At 49.5% G+C, this 20,709-nt stretch overlaps 1 protein-coding gene across 1 annotated transcript in view; it reads left to right on the forward strand.

Moving 5' to 3' along the window:
• Positions 1–20,709, forward strand: part of ank2a (ankyrin 2a, neuronal) — a 113,394-nt gene that overhangs the window by 76,354 nt on the left and 16,331 nt on the right. Inside the window, exons 40-44 of the mRNA XM_041784086.1 lie at positions 848–925; positions 1,127–1,258; positions 2,506–2,646; positions 2,728–2,938; positions 3,234–3,312. Of these exons, the coding sequence (XP_041640020.1) occupies positions 848–925; positions 1,127–1,258; positions 2,506–2,646; positions 2,728–2,938; positions 3,234–3,312 (641 nt within the window). The remainder of the gene's footprint in view (positions 1–847; positions 926–1,126; positions 1,259–2,505; positions 2,647–2,727; positions 2,939–3,233; positions 3,313–20,709) is intronic.

Below are 20,709 nucleotides of genomic sequence, written 5' to 3' on the forward strand. Positions count from 1 at the left end.
ATATGACATTCCAGCTTCTTATAGATCAGATTCCGATGACAAACCATTGCCTAGTGGGCAACCATCCTCCGGTACAAAGGATGTTTTTGAATACAGGCATGCCTGGGATGACACAGTGGAAACCCAGATGGAGAGAATCAACGATGATCAGTCTCCACAGTGTACGTCAGGTATGGCCAGACTTACATGGGCTTTTGTTTCCTATCTCCTCTTTCTTCTTTTCAGCAAGACTCCTTTCAACTTCTAAGAAAATAATAGTACCATAAGCCACTTTGTTTTGTTTTCATGGGATGCAATTCATTTCTTCTCCAATTGTGCATCATGTTTTTTTGTATTGTCTTCATTATGTGTGGGTGTTTGTGTGTGTGGGTTGTGTTGTTTTGCATGTTGGTAAGTGACCTTTCCATCTGTTTGTTCATATGCAATCTCAAGATTGAATGGCCAAGATAGTGTAAAAAAAAGTTGAAGCTTGACAATTTATGATGCTGCCTTTACTAATAGTTGCATGTAAATTGCTTAATCAGCAAATAAATGTTACATCTAAGATTTACACACTTCAATACGGTAAATTGGTAAATGTGCCCAAAAAGTCAAAGTCATGACACAAACCTTCATGTTTTCATCCATTCCAGCATCACAGCTACACATTTAGAGTATTACAGCCTATAACATAGAGCCCTCAGAAAATTATATTTGCATCCATATCTAGAATAGATATTTTACTTGACTGGTTCCATTAGCACACGAAAGCTTTCATTTTCAGATACAGAATACAGATACCTATACACCTTGAACTGTTAATGGTGATATGGAGATGTAATCTTTGGCTCTGACGGCATTCTTTTAGTGGATTGGCAGGATGATGCTGACAGAAAAGAGGAGACATTAGCAATCGTTGCAGATCTACTTGGCTTCAGCTGGACTGGTAAGTTGTTAAATTAGGCAATATTTTTTCATTTTTAATCTAAAAATCTGTGTATTTTGTGTGTTTTAACTACAATTGACTTGAGCTGAAAAAAAAATCAAGGGCTGATAATGTTTTATACATTGTAGAGTATCCATGATTTGGCAATACAGTTTAAAGCTTTTGGGTTTTCATACCTTTGTTCTTTATCTGTCACCCTAGAACTAGCGAAAGAACTGGAATTCAGTGAGAATGATATCCAATTGGTGCGAACAGAAAATCCCAACTCCCTCCAAGAGCAAAGCCACGCTTTACTTCAACGCTGGGTTGAGCGGGAAGGCAAACATGCCACAGGTACACTTTTTTTTTTAGATTTCAGTTGACATTTGCATTATACAACAGCCCTAACTTATCATAGGGTTTTTAATTTTCAGACCTAGAGTGCCTATTAAAAGTATTAGAAGTTGCTATGTTTGGTGGACACTAAACGCTGCAAATCACCCACAACACACCATCCCTACTGTGAAGCACATTGGTGGCAGCATCATGCTGTGGAGATGCTTCTTGGCAGCCAGCCGAGTGAATGTAACAGTGAACCGAAACAGCACTGACTTCCTGGCTGTGTATAAAAGTGCCGTTACTCATGGACTGGAGGAGAGAAAGGGAAAAACCTCCTTTTATCTTCCACTCTCACATACATCACTGTTTATCAGAGGACAGAGAAAACACACCGCAGACTTTCGCAGAGCAAATTTTTTTTTTAGAATGTGCATAATTTATTCGCAAAATTGTGTTGCTCCTGATGTGCATAGAAAGGCGAGACAATATTCGCCCCCAAATTATTCGCATTTTTGTGCCATTTATTTGTGGCACCCTTAACACTTGTATTACACTTGTGTTTTGTTGAAATATTTTTGTTATTTTAAAGTATTTTGTATGGACACTACTTTTAAAATAGTCTACATATATTTTAAAATCTCACGTACCCCCTGGAATGCCTTCACACACCCCAGGGGTACACATACCCCTATTTGAGAACAACTGTTTTAAAGTGACCAAGTCAAAGCCCAGACCTCAATCCAATAGAGAATTTGTGGCTGGACTTGAAAAGGGCTGTTCACACCGATCCCTGAGCAGACAGATAGACAGAGCTTGATCAGTTTTGCAAAGAAGAACAGAGAAAAATTGCAGTATCCGGATGTGCAAGCCTGATTGGGACCTATCCACACAGACTCAGTGCTGTGATTGCAGCCAAAAGTGCATATAGTAAATACTGAATTGAAGGGGTTGAATATTTATGCAGTAACTTATTTAACATTACATTTTTAAGTTTAATTGATACTACTTTGTAGAAATCTGTTTTTCACTATGGCATTAAAGAATTTTTTTTTTTTTTTTTTTTTTTTTTTTTTTTGCCAAAAATGCCAAATTATATAGACCATCATTTATTTATAAAATCAATTAAGGGGTAAAACATCAAAGGGGATGAATACTTATAGGTACTATGTAAGGTTATTGTTGATGACGTAATTTTACATTTCTAGTGTAGAAATGCACTTTTTGCTTTATCAGTCTAATGACAGTTTTCCCTTCTTCCACAGAGGATTGTCTTATTAAAAGACTTACCAAGATAAACCGCATGGACATTGTCCATCTAATTGAAACCCAGATGAACAAATCAGTCCAAGAGCAAACATCTAGAACTTATGCAGAAATAGAGAAGACACTGGATCACAGTGAAGGTAATAAGACCTCTAAGCCATCAGTTCAGCAGTCTGTTTGAAGTCTCTAACACTATTTTTTTCTGTTTACTTACTTCATAGTGTCAGTTGCCCTTTCTTCAGTACAAGATGATACAGACAGTCCCAGAATCATTCGGAGGGTGGAATCAGATCGCAGACCGCCCCCAGCTGTTTCTGAAGAGGACCTATCAGTTGCTTCTCTACTTGATATTCCTTCCTGGGCAGAGCCTGTCGGGCAAATCCACTCAGAAAGCATGCATGGTGACCTTTTGGAGGAGCTTGAGATCCCACAGTAAATTCTGTTTTTTTTTTTATAATTCTTAAATATTCAATAATTGAAATTCAAGTCTCCAGTCTTACATAATTTTCTAAGCCAAAGCAGACAGCCTTAACACACCCCAAAAACACTACTTAAAATTTGAAAGGGGAAGCTTGTTTGAAAATCACTATTTTGTAGCATGTTGATTCTGTGAAACTGACCAGTGTTATATCCTGATTAAAAAAAAAAAAAAACATACATACTTATGTAGATTAAGGCTTTAATGCATCACCTCATGCTAAGTCACCCTAACTTTTCTGTTTCACAGTGAATTGAACCCCAACCTGTGGACCTCAGAGGACATTATTACACAAGAACCTACAAGCTATGACAACTCAGATGAGCAAGTAAGTACATTTACCTCTCTGGAAGAAGAAGTCTTGAAGAGCCATGCTACTCAGCCTTTTGACCCCAAAGTGAAAGACCAACAAGATTGCAGCAGCCTTAAATTTGTCAGACCTTCTGAAGGTGGCATTCATTGCCAGTTCAAAGAGGACTACAGCCGAACTTTGCCATTGGAGCAGAGTGGTTTCATGAATGAGCAAAGGATATCATCTGACAGGTGGAAGTTGCCATCTTCAATATCTATACTAGACTTTGGTCTGAGTCTATCAGAGTCGCACCAAGCTGAATCTGACTTTAATGAGCTTTGCAATGAGTTTAGAGATACGACTCAGCTTTGCAATACAGATGCAGATAAAGCCACTGACAGGGGAGCCACTGGTTCTAGTCTGTTAGCCCTGCCAGCAGAGGAACAACAAGCAGGACTGGCCATTACTGAAGATGACACTGTTGCTCATACAAGCAAGCTCCCTCAGAAGCATACAGCTGAGATCAAAAGCCAGTTCTTCAAAGAGCCACACAGTCTGGACAGGGTCCCACAGGCTCATGATTTGGAAGTGAGCTTCAAAGTTTTCAAAGCAATCAAGGAAGACAACACAAAACGAGCAGCATGTAGTGGGGAATATCTTGATAATATACCCTTTTTTGAGGATATTGATGATGTAAAATCAGTTGAACCCAGTAGTCCTCCAGAAAAGTACAGCATGATGAAAACACTGGAAATTGAAGTCTCAAATGCCAATTTGGCTCATATGGCTTGTGACTTAACTGATAAGTCCTGTATTACCTTTCCTGATAGGCATGACAATGATCATGTTGTTGTCATGTCAGATGTGCTCTGCAATAATGTGCCGAAGAATACCTCCCATGGCCGGTTTCTGGCGTCCACCCATTTTGCACCACAATCACAGTACTTCCCCTTCGCCCCTGATTCATCAACATCTGAGAAACAGTGTTTGTCACTTTCACCTGCAAGTGAAATAGATTTCTTTCCTTCTGAAACATGGGTATTAGATGACTCTATATCGAGAATGTCATCCCCAGATTCTGTTATGTCAATCAGTGACTACAGGGCATTGTCCCCAGACTCTCCACTGGGGGAAAGGAGGGTATTTCAAAACAGATCTTGTACATTTGAAGACTGCCTTAAACTCTCATCTGATCAGTGTAGTCCACAAGAATTAACATTTAGCTTCACAGAAAATAAATTACACCAAAATCAACCACATAAATATGAATGCAAACAAGAATCCCCTTCTACCAAGTCTATTGAGTCATCGAACCATAATGGGCAACTGTACTCTGACTGTCAAGTACCTATGTATTGTCCATTTACATTTGAGGGCACACAGAAAAAGGGAGTGTTAAAAACCTTTCTCCCTCCAGCATTAGATAAAAGAGACACAAGTATACCTTTACCTGACTCAGCTGCATCTTGTGATGGATTTTCAGAGGAGGGCTCTCGACCATCATCACCTGAATCACAGTGCAGTTTCTCATTTCTTGAACTCCTGCTCTCAGAACCATCTCGCGCCCAGCTAATCAATCAACATTGTGATTATTACTTGTTGTATTCAGGGGAACGCCCATCATCCTTAACACTGACATCAACTTCTCACGCTACAGTAGTTGATGAAAAAGTGGGTGAAAGTAGCCATATGATGCAAAAGGTTGAAGATTCTGATTCTGATCACACTGTTTCTAAGGGACCAAATGTTTATGTGTCTGATGATTCAGCATCACACATGATGAGGGCTCCACCACTTCAAAAGTGGTGGGATGAAAATTTCACTGCTCCATCACATTCATTTGCATGTCATGAAAAATTCAAAGAAGAGACACCTATGTTTACAACTCCTTTAGCTGCAAAGGGTTTGACTCACACAGACTGTACAAGTAACCCCTTTGTAAAATCAAGCAGATTAAGTGCAACACAAAGCATATTAAAGAAAAACACAGTGTCAACTGAATTAACCAAAACAGATAATAAAATATGTTGGTCTTATATGAATGACTGGTTTTCTATGTTAGATAACATATCTATGAACACCCCTATACAAACCCAGTCGTATGATCATTTACCACCTAAGAGACTAAACGAGTCAAATAGAAACTGTAAAATGAAGAATGATGTAGTTGAAACAATTGATGAACACCTTGAAACAACCCAGCCGATTGTCTTTAACTTTGTAGAAAGGCCAAAATATAATTTACATTTTGATATGGTGGCTAACTCAGAGGCCAAAATTAGTCCATCATTATCAAACACAAAAGACTCAGAATTTAAATATGTAATATTTCAAAAAACTGAACCAACATTGAGAACAGAATGCCCACTTGAGTTCTCCGACTTTGAACTGGATAAGCTGTTTAGTGGCAGGGCCTTGTCCCCGGAATCGGTGTCTTCCGATTTTGACTTTTCACTCCTGCAGGACTGGTTGGCAGACTTCAGAGCATCCTCGCCAGATTCCGTAGCGTCAGTCGAGCAGGGCTCCTTTTCTCCTGACATGGCCTTTGGCCAGCTGAAGGGTCAGCATTGTAACTACTACTTGCGGTACTGTGACGCTAGACCAGCATCACCTGGTTCAGCACTGTCAGATGACGAGTATTCTCAATATTGCCTGGAGGGACTGTTTGAGGAGTACAGGGCAGATTCGCCAGATTCCTATACCTGCCAGGTGCAGGCTAGCCAAGCAAGCGTCACTGTGACTGCATCCACGGCGCTGCCAGCTGCAAGACCTCTTAGTTATGCAGATGTCGTGCGGGGCATTGCACAGGAAAAGCGTGCAGACGCTTGGTTGGGCGTCACATCCTATGAGTTGAGACCTCTTTGGCCTCTGCCAGCGTCTTCAGAAAATGAGTGCACTCAGTCCGCCATGGACGACTATATGAGCGAGCTAAGAGCAGAGTCTCCCGAGTCAGTGGCGTCTCACAGTGAACTCAGGCCCCTCTCCTGACTCACCTGTTCCTCAGTTCAGATCTCCCCGTATGGGATTCGAAGGGGAATTGTGGAGAGACAGGTCGTTTACCCCTGAATCCACATGTTCTGACTGGGAAGGCACTGATTTGTGTCTGGAAACGCTGTTTTCCCAGAGCAGACCAGAGTCCCAGCAGTCGGTCTTCTCCGACTTTGAACTGGATAAGCTGTTTAGTGGCAGGGCCTTGTCCCCGGAATCGGTGTCTTCCGATTTTGACTTTTCACTCCTGCAGGACTGGTTGGCAGACTTCAGAGCATCCTCGCCAGATTCCATAGCGTCAGTCGAGCAGGGCTCCTTTTCTCCTGACATGGCCTTTGGCCAGCTGAAGGGTCAGCATTGTAACTACTACTTGCGGTACTGTGACCAGCATCACCTGGTTCAGCACTGTCAGATGATGAGTATTCTCAATATTGCCTGGAGGGACTGTTTGAGGAGTACAGGGCAGATTCGCCAGATTCCTATACCTGCCAGGTGCAGGCTAGCCAAGCAAGCGTCACTGTGACTGCATCCACGGTGCTGCCAGCTGCAAGACCTCTTAGTTATGCAGATGTCGTGCGGGGCATTGCACAGGAAAAGCGTGCAGATGCTTGGTTGGGCGTCACATCCTATGAGTTGAGGCCTCTTTGGCCTCTGCCAGCGTCTTCAGAAAATGAGTGCACTCAGTCCGCCATGGACGACTATATGAGCGAGCTAAGAGCAGAGTCTCCCGAGTCAGTGGCGTCTCACAGTGAACTCAGGCCCTCTCTCCTGACTCACCTGTTCCTCAGTTCAGATCTCCCGTATGGGATTCGAAGGGGAATTGTGGAGAGACAGGTTGTTTACCCCTGAGTCCACATGTTCTGACTGGGAAGGCACTGATTTGTGTCTGGAAACGCTGTTTTCCCAGAGCAGACCAGAGTCCCAGCAGTCGGTCTTCTCCGACTTTGAACTGGATAAGCTGTTTAGTGGCAGGGCCTTGTCCCCGGAATCGGTGTCTTCCGATTTTGACTTTTCACTCCTGCAGGACTGGTTGGCAGACTTCAGAGCATCCTCGCCAGATTCCATAGCGTCAGTCGAGCAGGGCTCCTTTTCTCCTGACATGGCCTTTGGCCAGCTGAAGGGTCAGCATTGTAACTACTACTTGCGGTACTGTGACGCTAGACCAGCATCACCTGGTTCAGCACTGTCAGATGATGAGTATTCTCAATATTGCCTGGAGGGACTGTTTGAGGAGTACAGGGCAGATTCGCCAGATTCCTATACCTGCCAGGTGCAGGCTAGCCAAGCAAGCGTCACTGTGACTGCATCCACGGCGCTGCCAGCTGCAAGACCTCTTAGTTATGCAGATGTCGTGCGGGCATTGCACAGGAAAAGCGTGCAGATGCTTGGTTGGGCGTCACATCCTATGAGTTGAGACCTCTTTGGCCTCTGCCAGCGTCTTCAGAAAATGAGTGCACTCAGTCCGCCATGGACGACTATATGAGCGAGCTAAGAGCAGAGTCTCCCGAGTCAGTGGCGTCTCACAGTGAACTCAGGCCCCTCTCTCCTGACTCACCTGTTCCTCAGTTCAGATCTCCCCGTATGGGATTCGAAGGGGAATTGTGGAGAGACAGGTCGTTTACCCCTGAATCCACATGTTCTGACTGGGAAGGCACTGATTTGTGTCTGGAAACGCTGTTTTCCCAGAGCAGACCAGAGTCCCAGCAGTCGGTCTTCTCCGACTTTGAACTGGATAAGCTGTTTAGTGGCAGGGCCTTGTCCCCGGAATCGGTGTCTTCCGATTTTGACTTTTCACTCCTGCAGGACTGGTTGGCAGACTTCAGAGCATCCTCGCCAGATTCCGTAGCGTCAGTCGAGCAGGGCTCCTTTTCTCCTGACATGGCCTTTGGCCAGCTGAAGGGTCAGCATTGTAACTACTACTTGCGGTACTGTGACGCTAGACCAGCATCACCTGGTTCAGCACTGTCAGATGATGAGTATTCTCAATATTGCCTGGAGGGACTGTTTGAGGAGTACAGGGCAGATTCGCCAGATTCCTATACCTGCCAGGTGCAGGCTAGCCAAGCAAGCGTCACTGTGACTGCATCCACGGTGCTGCCAGCTGCAAGACCTCTTAGTTATGCAGATGTCGTGCGGGGCATTGCACAGGAAAAGCGTGCAGATGCTTGGTTGGGCGTCACATCCTATGAGTTGAGGCCTCTTTGGCCTCTGCCAGCGTCTTCAGAAAATGAGTGCACTCAGTCCGCCATGGACGACTATATGAGCGAGCTAAGAGCAGAGTCTCCCGAGTCAGTGGCGTCTCACAGTGAACTCAGGCCCCTCTCTCCTGACTCACCTGTTCCTCAGTTCAGATCTCCCCGTATGGGATTCGAAGGGGAATTGTGGAGAGACAGGTTGTTTACCCCTGAGTCCACATGTTCTGACTGGGAAGGCACTGATTTGTGTCTGGAAACGCTGTTTTCCCAGAGCAGACCAGAGTCCCAGCAGTCGGTCTTCTCCGACTTTGAACTGGATAAGCTGTTTAGTGGCAGGGCCTTGTCCCCGGAATCGGTGTCTTCCGATTTTGACTTTTCACTCCTGCAGGACTGGTTGGCAGACTTCAGAGCATCCTCGCCAGATTCCGTAGCGTCAGTCGAGCAGGGCTCCTTTTCTCCTGACATGGCCTTTGGCCAGCTGAAGGGTCAGCATTGTAACTACTACTTGCGGTACTGTGACGCTAGACCAGCATCACCTGGTTCAGCACTGTCAGATGACGAGTATTCTCAATATTGCCTGGAGGGACTGTTTGAGGAGTACAGGGCAGATTCGCCAGATTCCTATACCTGCCAGGTGCAGGCTAGCCAAGCAAGCGTCACTGTGACTGCATCCACGGCGCTGCCAGCTGCAAGACCTCTTAGTTATGCAGATGTCGTGCGGGGCATTGCACAGGAAAAGCGTGCAGACGCTTGGTTGGGCGTCACATCCTATGAGTTGAGACCTCTTTGGCCTCTGCCAGCGTCTTCAGAAAATGAGTGCACTCAGTCCGCCATGGACGACTATATGAGCGAGCTAAGAGCAGAGTCTCCCGAGTCAGTGGCGTCTCACAGTGAACTCAGGCCCTTCTCTCCTGACTCACCTGTTCCTCAGTTCAGATCTCCCCGTATGGGATTCGAAGGGGAATTGTGGAGAGACAGGTCGTTTACCCCTGAATCCACATGTTCTGACTGGGAAGGCACTGATTTGTGTCTGGAAACGCTGTTTTCCAAGAGGAGACCAGAGTCCCCGCAGTCGGTCTTCTCCGACTTTGAACTGGATAAGCTGTTTAGTGGCAGGGCCTTGTCCCCAGAATCGGTGTCTTCCGATTTTGACTTTTCACTCCTGCAGGACTGGTTGGCAGACTTCAGAGCATCCTCGCCAGATTCCGTAGCGTCAGTCGAGCAGGGCTCCTTTTCTCCTGACATGGCCTTTGGCCAGCTGAAGGGTCAGCATTGTAACTACTACTTGCGGTACTGTGACGCTAGACCAGCATCACCTGGTTCAGCACTGTCAGATGACGAGTATTCTCAATATTGCCTGGAGGGACTGTTTGAGGAGTACAGGGCAGATTCGCCAGATTCCTATACCTGCCAGGTGCAGGCTAGCCAAGCAAGCGTCACTGTGACTGCATCCACGGCGCTGCCAGCTGCAAGACCTCTTAGTTATGCAGATGTCGTGCGGGGCATTGCACAGGAAAAGCGTGCAGACGCTTGGTTGGGCGTCACATCCTATGAGTTGAGACCTCTTTGGCCTCTGCCAGCGTCTTCAGAAAATGAGTGCACTCAGTCCGCCATGGACGACTATATGAGCGAGCTAAGAGCAGAGTCTCCCGAGTCAGTGGCGTCTCACAGTGAACTCAGGCCCCTCTCTCCTGACTCACCTGTTCCTCAGTTCAGATCTCCCCGTATGGGATTCGAAGGGGAATTGTGGAGAGACAGGTTGTTTACCCCTGAGTCCACATGTTCTGACTGGGAAGGCACTGATTTGTGTCTGGAAACGCTGTTTTCCCAGAGCAGACCAGAGTCCCAGCAGTCGGTCTTCTCCGACTTTGAACTGGATAAGCTGTTTAGTGGCAGGGCCTTGTCCCCGGAATCGGTGTCTTCCGATTTTGACTTTTCACTCCTGCAGGACTGGTTGGCAGACTTCAGAGCATCCTCGCCAGATTCCGTAGCGTCAGTCGAGCAGGGCTCCTTTTCTCCTGACATGGCCTTTGGCCAGCTGAAGGGTCAGCATTGTAACTACTACTTGCGGTACTGTGACGCTAGACCAGCATCACCTGGTTCAGCACTGTCAGATGAGTATTCTCAATATTGCCTGGAGGGACTGTTTGAGGAGTACAGGGCAGATTCGCCAGATTCCTATACCTGCCAGGTGCAGGCTAGCCAAGCAAGCGTCACTGTGACTGCATCCACGGCGCTGCCAGCTGCAAGACCTCTTAGTTATGCAGATGTCGTGCGGGGCATTGCACAGGAAAAGCGTGCAGACGCTTGGTTGGGCGTCACATCCTATGAGTTGAGACCTCTTTGGCCTCTGCCAGCGTCTTCAGAAAATGAGTGCACTCAGTCCGCCATGGACGACTATATGAGCGAGCTAAGAGCAGAGTCTCCCGAGTCAGTGGCGTCTCACAGTGAACTCAGGCCCCTCTCCTGACTCACCTGTTCCTCAGTTCAGATCTCCCGTATGGGATTCAAGGGAATTGTGGAGAGACAGGTCGTTTACCCCTGAATCCACATGTTCTGACTGGGAAGGCACTGATTTGTGTCTGGAAACGCTGTTTTCCCAGAGGAGACCAGAGTCCCGCAGTCGGTCTTCTCCGACTTTGAACTGGATAAGCTGTTTAGTGGCAGGGCCTTGTCCCCGAATCGGTGTCTTCCGATTTTGACTTTTCACTCCTGCAGGACTGGTTGGCAGACTTCAGAGCATCCTCGCCAGATTCCGTAGCGCCAGTCGAGCAGGGCTTTTCTCCTGACATGGCCTTTGGCCAGCTGAAGGGTCAGCATTGTAACTACTACTTGCGGTACTGTGACGCTAGACCAGCATCACCTGGTTCAGCACTGTCAGATGACGAGTATTCTCAATATTGCCTGGAGGGACTGTTTGAGGAGTACAGGGCAGATTCGCCAGATTCCTATACCTGCCAGGTGCAGGCTAGCCAAGCAAGCGTCACTGTGACTGCATCCACGGCGCTGCCAGCTGCAAGACCTCTTAGTTATGCAGATGTCGTGCGGGGCATTGCACAGGAAAAGCGTGCAGACGCTTGGTTGGGCGTCACATCCTATGAGTTGAGACCTCTTTGGCCTCTGCCAGCGTCTTCAGAAAATGAGTGCACTCAGTCCGCCATGGACGACTATATGAGCGAGCTAAGAGCAGAGTCTCCCGAGTCAGTGGCGTCTCACAGTGAACTCAGGCCCTCTCTCCTGACTCACCTGTTCCTCAGTTCAGATCTCCCGTATGGGATTCAAGGAATTGTGGAGAGACAGGTCGCTTACCCTGAATCCACATGTTCTGACTGGGAAGGCACTGATTTGTGTCTAACGCTGTTTTCCCAGAGCAGACCAGAGTCCCCGCAGTCGGTCTTCTCCGACTTTGAACTGGATAAGCTGTTTAGTGGCAGGGCCTTGTCCCCGGAATCGGTGTCTTCCGATTTTGACTTTTCACTCCTGCAGGACTGGTTGGCAGACTTCAGAGCATCCTCGCCAGATTCCGTAGCGTCAGTCGAGCAGGGCTCCTTTTCTCCTGACATGGCCTTTGGCCAGCTGAAGGGTCAGCATTGTAACTACTACTTGCGGTACTGTGACGCTAGACCAGCATCACCTGGTTCAGCACTGTCAGATGAGTATTCTCAATATTGCCTGGAGGGACTGTTTGAGGAGTACAGGGCAGATTCGCCAGATTCCTATACCTGCCAGGTGCAGGCTAGCCAAGCAAGCGTCACTGTGACTGCATCCACGGCGCTGCCAGCTGCAAGACCTCTTAGTTATGCAGATGTCGTGCGGGGCATTGCACAGGAAAAGCGTGCAGACGCTTGGTTGGGCGTCACATCCTATGAGTTGAGACCTCTTTGGCCTCTGCCAGCGTCTTCAGAAAATGAGTGCACTCAGTCCGCCATGGACGACTATATGAGCGAGCTAAGAGCAGAGTCTCCCAAGTCAGTGGCGTCTCACAGTGAACTCAGGCCCCTCTCTCCTGACTCACCTGTTCCTCAGTTCAGATCTCCCCGTATGGGATTCGAAGGGGAATTGTGGAGAGACAGGTCGTTTACCCCTGAATCCACATGTTCTGACTGGGAAGGCACTGATTTGTGTCTGGAAACGCTGTTTTCCCAGAGCAGACCAGAGTCCCAGCAGTCGGTCTTCTCCGACTTTGAACTGGATAAGCTGTTTAGTGGCAGGGCCTTGTCCCCGAATCGGTGTCTTCCGATTTTGACTTTTCACTCCTGCAGGACTGGTTGGCAGACTTCAGAGCATCCTCGCCAGATTCCGTAGCGTCAGTCGAGCAGGGCTCCTTTTCTCCTGACATGGCCTTTGGCCAGCTGAAGGGTCAGCATTGTAACTACTACTTGCGGTACTGTGACGCTAGACCAGCATCACCTGGTTCAGCACTGTCAGATGACGAGTATTCTCAATATTGCCTGGAGGGACTGTTTGAGGAGTACAGGGCAGATTCGCCAGATTCCTATACCTGCCAGGTGCAGGCTAGCCAAGCAAGCGTCACTGTGACTGCATCCACGGCGCTGCCAGCTGCAAGACCTCTTAGTTATGCAGATGTCGTGCGGGGCATTGCACAGGAAAAGCGTGCAGACGCTTGGTTGGGCGTCACATCCTATGAGTTGAGACCTCTTTGGCCTCTGCCAGCGTCTTCAGAAAATGAGTGCACTCAGTCCGCCATGGACGACTATATGAGCGAGCTAAGAGCAGAGTCTCCCGAGTCAGTGGCGTCTCACAGTGAACTCAGGCCCTCTCTCCTGACTCACCTGTTCCTCAGTTCAGATCTCCCGTATGGGATTCAAGGGGAATTGTGGAGAGACAGGTCGCTTACCCCTGAATCCACATGTTCTGACTGGGAAGGCACTGATTTGTGTCTGGAAACGCTGTTTTCCCAGAGCAGACCAGAGTCCCAGTCGGTCTTCTCCGACTTTGAACTGGATAAGCTGTTTAGTGGCAGGGCCTTGTCCCCGGAATCGGTGTCTTCCGATTTTGACTTTTCACTCCTGCAGGACTGGTTGGCAGACTTCAGAGCATCCTCGCCAGATTCCGTGGCGTCAGTCGAGCAGGGCTCCTTTTCTCCTGACATGGCCTTTGGCCAGCTGAAGGGTCAGCATTGTAACTACTACTTGCGGTACTGTGACGCTAGACCAGCATCACCTGGTTCAGCACTGTCAGATGACGAGTATTCTCAATATTGCCTGGAGGGACTGTTTGAGGAGTACAGGGCAGATTCGCCAGATTCCTATACCTGCCAGGTGCAGGCTAGCCAAGCAAGCGCCACTGTGACTGCATCCACGGCGCTGCCAGCTGCAAGACCTCTTAGTTATGCAGATGTCGTGGGGGGCATTGCACAGGAAAAGCGTGCAGACGCTTGGTTGGCGTCACATCCTATGAGTTGAGACCTCTTTGGCCTCTGCCAGCGTCTTCAGAAAATGAGTGCACTCAGTCCGCCATGGACGACTATATGAGCGAGCTAAGAGCAGAGTCTCCCGAGTCAGTGGCGTCTCACAGTGAACTCAGGCCCTCTCTCCTGACTCACCTGTTCCTCAGTTCAGATCTCCCGTATGGGATTCGAAGGAATTGTGGAGAGACAGGTCGTTTACCCTGAATCCACATGTTCTGACTGGGAAGGCACTGATTTGTGTCTGGTAACGCTGTTTTCCCAGAGGAGACCAGAGTCCCGCAGTCGGTCTTCTCCGACTTTGAACTGGATAAGCTGTTTAGTGGCAGGGCCTTGTCCCCGGAATCGGTGTCTTCCGATTTTGACTTTTCACTCCTGCAGGACTGGTTGGCAGACTTCAGAGCATCCTCGCCAGATTCCGTAGCGTCAGTCGAGCAGGGCTCCTTTTCTCCTGACATGGCCTTTGGCCAGCTGAAGGGTCAGCATTGTAACTACTACTTGCGGTACTGTGACGCTAGACCAGCATCACCTGGTTCAGCACTGTCAGATGACGAGTATTCTCAATATTGCCTGGAGGGACTGTTTGAGGAGTACAGGGCAGATTCGCCAGATTCCTATACCTGCCAGGTGCAGGCTAGCCAAGCAAGCGTCACTGTGACTGCATCCACGGCGCTGCCAGCTGCAAGACCTCTTAGTTATGCAGATGTCGTGCGGGGCATTGCACAGGAAAAGCGTGCAGACGCTTGGTTGGGCGTCACATCCTATGAGTTGAGACCTCTTTGGCCTCTGCCAGCGTCTTCAGAAAATGAGTGCACTCAGTCCGCCATGGACGACTATATGAGCGAGCTAAGAGCAGAGTCTCCCGAGTCAGTGGCGTCTCACAGTGAACTCAGGCCCCTCTCTCCTGACTCACCTGTTCCTCAGTTCAGATCTCCCCGTATGGGATTCGAAGGGGAATTGTGGAGAGACAGGTCGTTTACCCCTGAATCCACATGTTCTGACTGGGAAGGCACTGATTTGTGTCTGGAAACGCTGTTTTCCCAGAGGAGACCAGAGTCCCCGCAGTCGGTCTTCTCCGACTTTGAACTGGATAAGCTGTTTAGTGGCAGGGCCTTGTCCCCGGAATCGGTGTCTTCCGATTTTGACTTTTCACTCCTGCAGGACTGGTTGGCAGACTTCAGAGCATCCTCGCCAGATTCCGTAGCGTCAGTCGAGCAGGGCTCCTTTTCTCCTGACATGGCCTTTGGCCAGCTGAAGGGTCAGCATTGTAACTACTACTTGCGGTACTGTGACGCTAGACCAGCATCACCTGGTTCAGCACTGTCAGATGACGAGTATTCTCAATATTGCCTGGAGGGACTGTTTGAGGAGTACAGGGCAGATTCGCCAGATTCCTATACCTGCCAGGTGCAGGCTAGCCAAGCAAGCGTCACTGTGACTGCATCCACGGCGCTGCCAGCTGCAAGACCTCTTAGTTATGCAGATGTCGTGTGGGGCATTGCACAGGAAAAGCGTGCAGACGCTTGGTTGGGCGTCACATCCTATGAGTTGAGACCTCTTTGGCCTCTGCCAGCGTCTTCTTCAGAAAATGAGTGCACTCAGTCCGCCATGGACGACTATATGAGCGAGCTAAGAGCAGAGTCTCCCGAGTCAGTGGCGTCTCACAGTGAACTCAGGCCCCTCTCTCCTGACTCACCTGTTCCTCAGTTCAGATCTCCCCGTATGGGATTCGAAGGGGAATTGTGGAGAGACAGGTCGTTTACCCCTGAATCCACATGTTCTGACTGGGAAGGCACTGATTTGTGTCTGGAAACGCTGTTTTCCCAGAGGAGACCAGAGTCCCCGCAGTCGGTCTTCTCCGACTTTGAACTGGATAAGCTGTTTAGTGGCAGGGCCTTGTCCCCGGAATCGGTGTCTTCCGATTTTGACTTTTCACTCCTGCAGGACTGGTTGGCAGACTTCAGAGCATCCTCGCCAGATTCCGTAGCGTCAGTCGAGCAGGGCTCCTTTTCTCCTGACATGGCCTTTGGCCAGCTGAAGGGTCAGCATTGTAACTACTACTTGCGGTACTGTGACGCTAGACCAGCATCACCTGGTTCAGCACTGTCAGATGACGAGTATTCTCAATATTGCCTGGAGGGACTGTTTGAGGAGTACAGGGCAGATTCGCCAGATTCCTATACCTGCCAGGTGCAGGCTAGCCAAGCAAGCGTCACTGTGACTGCATCCACGGCGCTGCCAGCTGCAAGACCTCTTAGTTATGCAGATGTCGTGCGGGGCATTGCACAGGAAAAGCGTGCAGACGCGGTTGGGCGTCACATCCTATGAGTTGAGACCTCTTTGGCCTCTGCCAGCGTCTTCAGAAAATGAGTGCACTCAGTCCGCCATGGACGACTATATGAGCGAGCTAAGAGCAGAGTCTCCCGAGTCAGTGGCGTCTCACAGTGAACTCAGGCCCCTCTCTCCTGACTCACCTGTTCCTCAGTTCAGATCTCCCCGTATGGGATTCGAAGGGGAATTGTGGAGAGACAGGTCGTTTACCCCTGAATCCACATGTTCTGACTGGGAAGGCACTGATTTGTGTCTGGTAACGCTGTTTTCCCAGAGGAGACCAGAGTCCCCGCAGTCGGTCTTCTCCGACTTTGAACTGGATAAGCTGTTTAGTGGCAGGGCCTTGTCCCCGGAATCGGTGTCTTCCGATTTTGACTTTTCACTCCTGCAGGACTGGTTGGCAGACTTCAGAGCATCCTCGCCAGATTCCGTAGCGTCAGTCGAGCAGGGCTCCTTTTCTCCTGACATGGCCTTTGGCCAGCTGAAGGGTCAGCATTGTAACTACTACTTGCGGTACTGTGACGCTAGACCAGCATCACCTGGTTCAGCACTGTCAGATGACGAGTATTCTCAATATTGCCTGGAGGGACTGTTTGAGGAGTACAGGGCAGATTCGCCAGATTCCTATACCTGCCAGGTGCAGGCTAGCCAAGCAAGCGTCACTGTGACTGCATCCACGGCGCTGCCAGCTGCAAGACCTCTTAGTTATGCAGATGTCGTGTGGGGCATTGCACAGGAAAAGCGTGCAGACGCTTGGTTGGGCGTCACATCCTATGAGTTGAGACCTCTTTGGCCTCTGCCAGCGTCTTCAGAAAATGAGTGCACTCAGTCCGCCATGGACGACTATATGAGCGAGCTAAGAGCAGAGTCTCCCGAGTCAGTGGCGTCTCACAGTGAACTCAGGCCCTCTCTCCTGACTCACCTGTTCCTCAGTTCAGATCTCCCCGTATGGGATTCGAAGGGGAATTGTGGAGAGACAGGTCGTTTACCCCTGAATCCACATGTTCTGACTGGGAAGGCACTGATTTGTGTCTGGAAACGCTGTTTTCCCAGAGGAGACCAGAGTCCCCGCAGTCGGTCTTCTCCGACTTTGAACTGGATAAGCTGTTTAGTGGCAGGGCCTTGTCCCCGGAATCGGTGTCTTCCGATTTTGACTTTTCACTCCTGCAGGACTGGTTGGCAGACTTCAGAGCATCCTCGCCAGATTCCGTAGCGTCAGTCGAGCAGGGCTCCTTTTCTCCTGACATGGCCTTTGGCCAGCTGAAGGGTCAGCATTGTAACTACTACTTGCGGTACTGTGACGCTAGACCAGCATCACCTGGTTCAGCACTGTCAGATGACGAGTATTCTCAATATTGCCTGGAGGGACTGTTTGAGGAGCACAGGGCAGATTCGCCAGATTCCTATACCTGCCAGGTGCAGGCTAGCCAAGCAAGCGTCACTGTGACTGCATCCACGGCGCTGCCAGCTGCAAGACCTCTTAGTTATGCAGATGTCGTGCGGGGCATTGCACAGGAAAAGCGTGCAGACGCTTGGTTGGGCGTCACATCCTATGAGTTGAGACCTCTTTGGCCTCTGCCAGCGTCTTCAGAAAATGAGTGCACTCAGTCCGCCATGGACGACTATATGAGCGAGCTAAGAGCAGAGTCTCCCGAGTCAGTGGCGTCTCACAGTGAACTCAGGCCCCTCTCCTGACTCACCTGTTCCTCAGTTCAGATCTCCCGTATGGGATTCAAGGGGAATTGTGGAGAGACAGGTCGTTACCCCTGAATCCACATGTTCTGACTGGGAAGGCACTGATTTGTGTCTGGAAACGCTGTTTTCCCAGAGGAGACCAGATTCCCCGCAGTCGGTCTTCTCCGACTTTGAACTGGATAAGCTGTTTAGTGGCAGGGCCTTGTCCCCGGAATCGGTGTCTTCCGATTTTGACTTTTCACTCCTGCAGGACTGGTTGGCAGACTTCAGAGCATCCTCGCCAGATTCCGTAGCGTCAGTCGAGCAGGGCTCCTTTTCTCCTGACATGGCCTTTGGCCAGCTGAAGGGTCAGCATTGTAACTACTACTTGCGGTACTGTGACGCTAGACCAGCATCACCTGGTTCAGCACTGTCAGATGACGAGTATTCTCAATATTGCCTGGAGGGACTGTTTGAGGAGTACAGGGCAGATTCGCCAGATTCCTATACCTGCCAGGTGCAGGCTAGCCAAGCAAGCGTCCACTGTGACTGCATCCACGGCGCTGCCAGCTGCAAGACCTCTTAGTTATGCAGATGTCGTGCGGGGCATTGCACAGGAAAAGCGTGCAGACGCTTGGTTGGGCGTCACATCCTATGAGTTGAGACCTCTTTGGCCTCTGCCAGCGTCTTCAGAAAATGAGTGCACTCAGTCCGCCATGGACGACTATATGAGCGAGCTAAGAGCAGAGTCTCCCGAGTCAGTGGCGTCTCACAGTGAACTCAGGCCCCTCTCTCCTGACTCACCTGTTCCTCAGTTCAGATCTCCCCGTATGGGATTCGAAGGGGAATTGTGGAGAGACAGGTCGTTTACCCCTGAATCCACATGTTCTGACTGGGAAGGCACTGATTTGTGTCTGGAAACGCTGTTTTCCCAGAGGAGACCAGAGTCCCCGCAGTCGGTCTTCTCCGACTTTGAACTGGATAAGCTGTTTAGTGGCAGGGCCTTGTCCCCGGAATCGGTGTCTTCCGATTTTGACTTTTCACTCCTGCAGGACTGGTTGGCAGACTTCAGAGCATCCTCGCCAGATTCCGTAGCGTCAGTCGAGCAGGGCTCCTTTTCTCCTGACATGGCCTTTGGCCAGCTGAAGGGTCAGCATTGTAACTACTACTTGCGGTACTGTGACGCTAGACCAGCATCACCTGGTTCAGCACTGTCAGATGACGAGTATTCTCAATATTGCCTGGAGGGACTGTTTGAGGAGTACAGGGCAGATTCGCCAGATTCCTATACCTGCCAGGTGCAGGCTAGCCAAGCAAGCGTCACTGTGACTGCATCCACAGCGCTGCCAGCTGCAAGACCTCTTAGTTATGCAGATGTCGTGCGGGGCATTGCACAGGAAAAGCGTGCAGACGCTGGTTGGGCGTCCACATCCTATGAGTTGAGACCTCTTTGGCCTCTGCCGCGTCTTCAGAAAATGAGTGCACTCAGTCCGCCATGGACGACTATATGAGCGAGCTAAGAGCAGAGTCTCCCGAGTCAGTGGCGTCTCACAGTGAACTCAGGCCCCTCTCTCCTGACTCACCTGTTCCTCAGTTCAGATCTCCCCGTATGGGATTCGAAGGGGAATTGTGGAGAGACAGGTCGTTTACCCCTGAATCCACATGTTCTGACTGGGAAGGCACTGATTTGTGTCTGGAAACGCTGTTTTCCCAGAGGAGACCAGAGTCCCCGCAGTCGGTCTTCTCCGACTTTGAACTGGATAAGCTGTTTAGTGGCAGGGCCTTGTCCCAGAATCGGTGTCTTCCGATTTTGACTTTTCACTCCTGCAGGACTGGTTGGCAGACTTCAGAGCATCCTCGCCAGATTCCGTAGCGTCAGTCGAGCAGGGCTCCTTTTCTCCTGACATGGCCTTTGGCCAGCTGAAGGGTCAGCATTGTAACTACTACTTGCGGTACTGTGACGCTAGACCAGCATCACCTGGTTCAGCACTGTCAGATGACGAGTATTCTCAATATTGCCTGGAGGGACTGTTTGAGGAGTACAGGGCAGATTCGCCAGATTCCTATACCTGCCAGGTGCAGGCTAGCCAAGCAAGCGTCACTGTGACTGCATCCACGGCGCTGCCAGCTGCAAGACCTCTTAGTTATGCAGATGTCGTGCGGGGCATTGCACAGGAAAAGCGTGCAGACGCTTGGTTGGGCGTCACATCCTATGAGTTGAGACCTCTTTGGCCTCTGCCAGCGTCTTCAGAAAATGAGTGCACTCAGTCCGCCATGGACGACTATATGAGCGAGCTAAGAGCAGAGTCTCCCGAGTCAGTGGCGTCTCACAGTGAACTCAGGCCCCTCTCTCCTGACTCACCTGTTCCTCAGTTCAGATCTCCCCGTATGGGATTCGAAGGGGAATTGTGGAGAGACAGGTCGTTTACCCCTGAATCCACATGTTCTGACTGGGAAGGCACTGATTTGTGTCTGGAAACGCTGTTTTCCCAGAGGAGACCAGAGTCCCCGCAGTCGGTCTTCTCCGACTTTGAACTGGATAAGCTGTTTAGTGGCAGGGCCTTGTCCCCGGAATCGGTGTCTTCCGATTTTGACTTTTCACTCCTGCAGGACTGGTTGGCAGACTTCAGAGCATCCTCGCCAGATTCCGTAGCGTCAGTCGAGCAGGGCTCCTTTTCTCCTGACATGGCCTTTGGCCAGCTGAAGGGTCAGCATTGTAACTACTACTTGCGGTACTGTGACGCTAGACCAGCATCACCTGGTTCAGCACTGTCAGATGACGAGTATTCTCAATATTGCCTGGAGGGACTGTTTGAG

Source organism: Cheilinus undulatus, linkage group 4 (assembly GCF_018320785.1).
Source record: "Cheilinus undulatus linkage group 4, ASM1832078v1, whole genome shotgun sequence".
In the NCBI taxonomy this organism is placed as follows: Eukaryota; Metazoa; Chordata; class Actinopteri; order Labriformes; family Labridae; genus Cheilinus; species Cheilinus undulatus.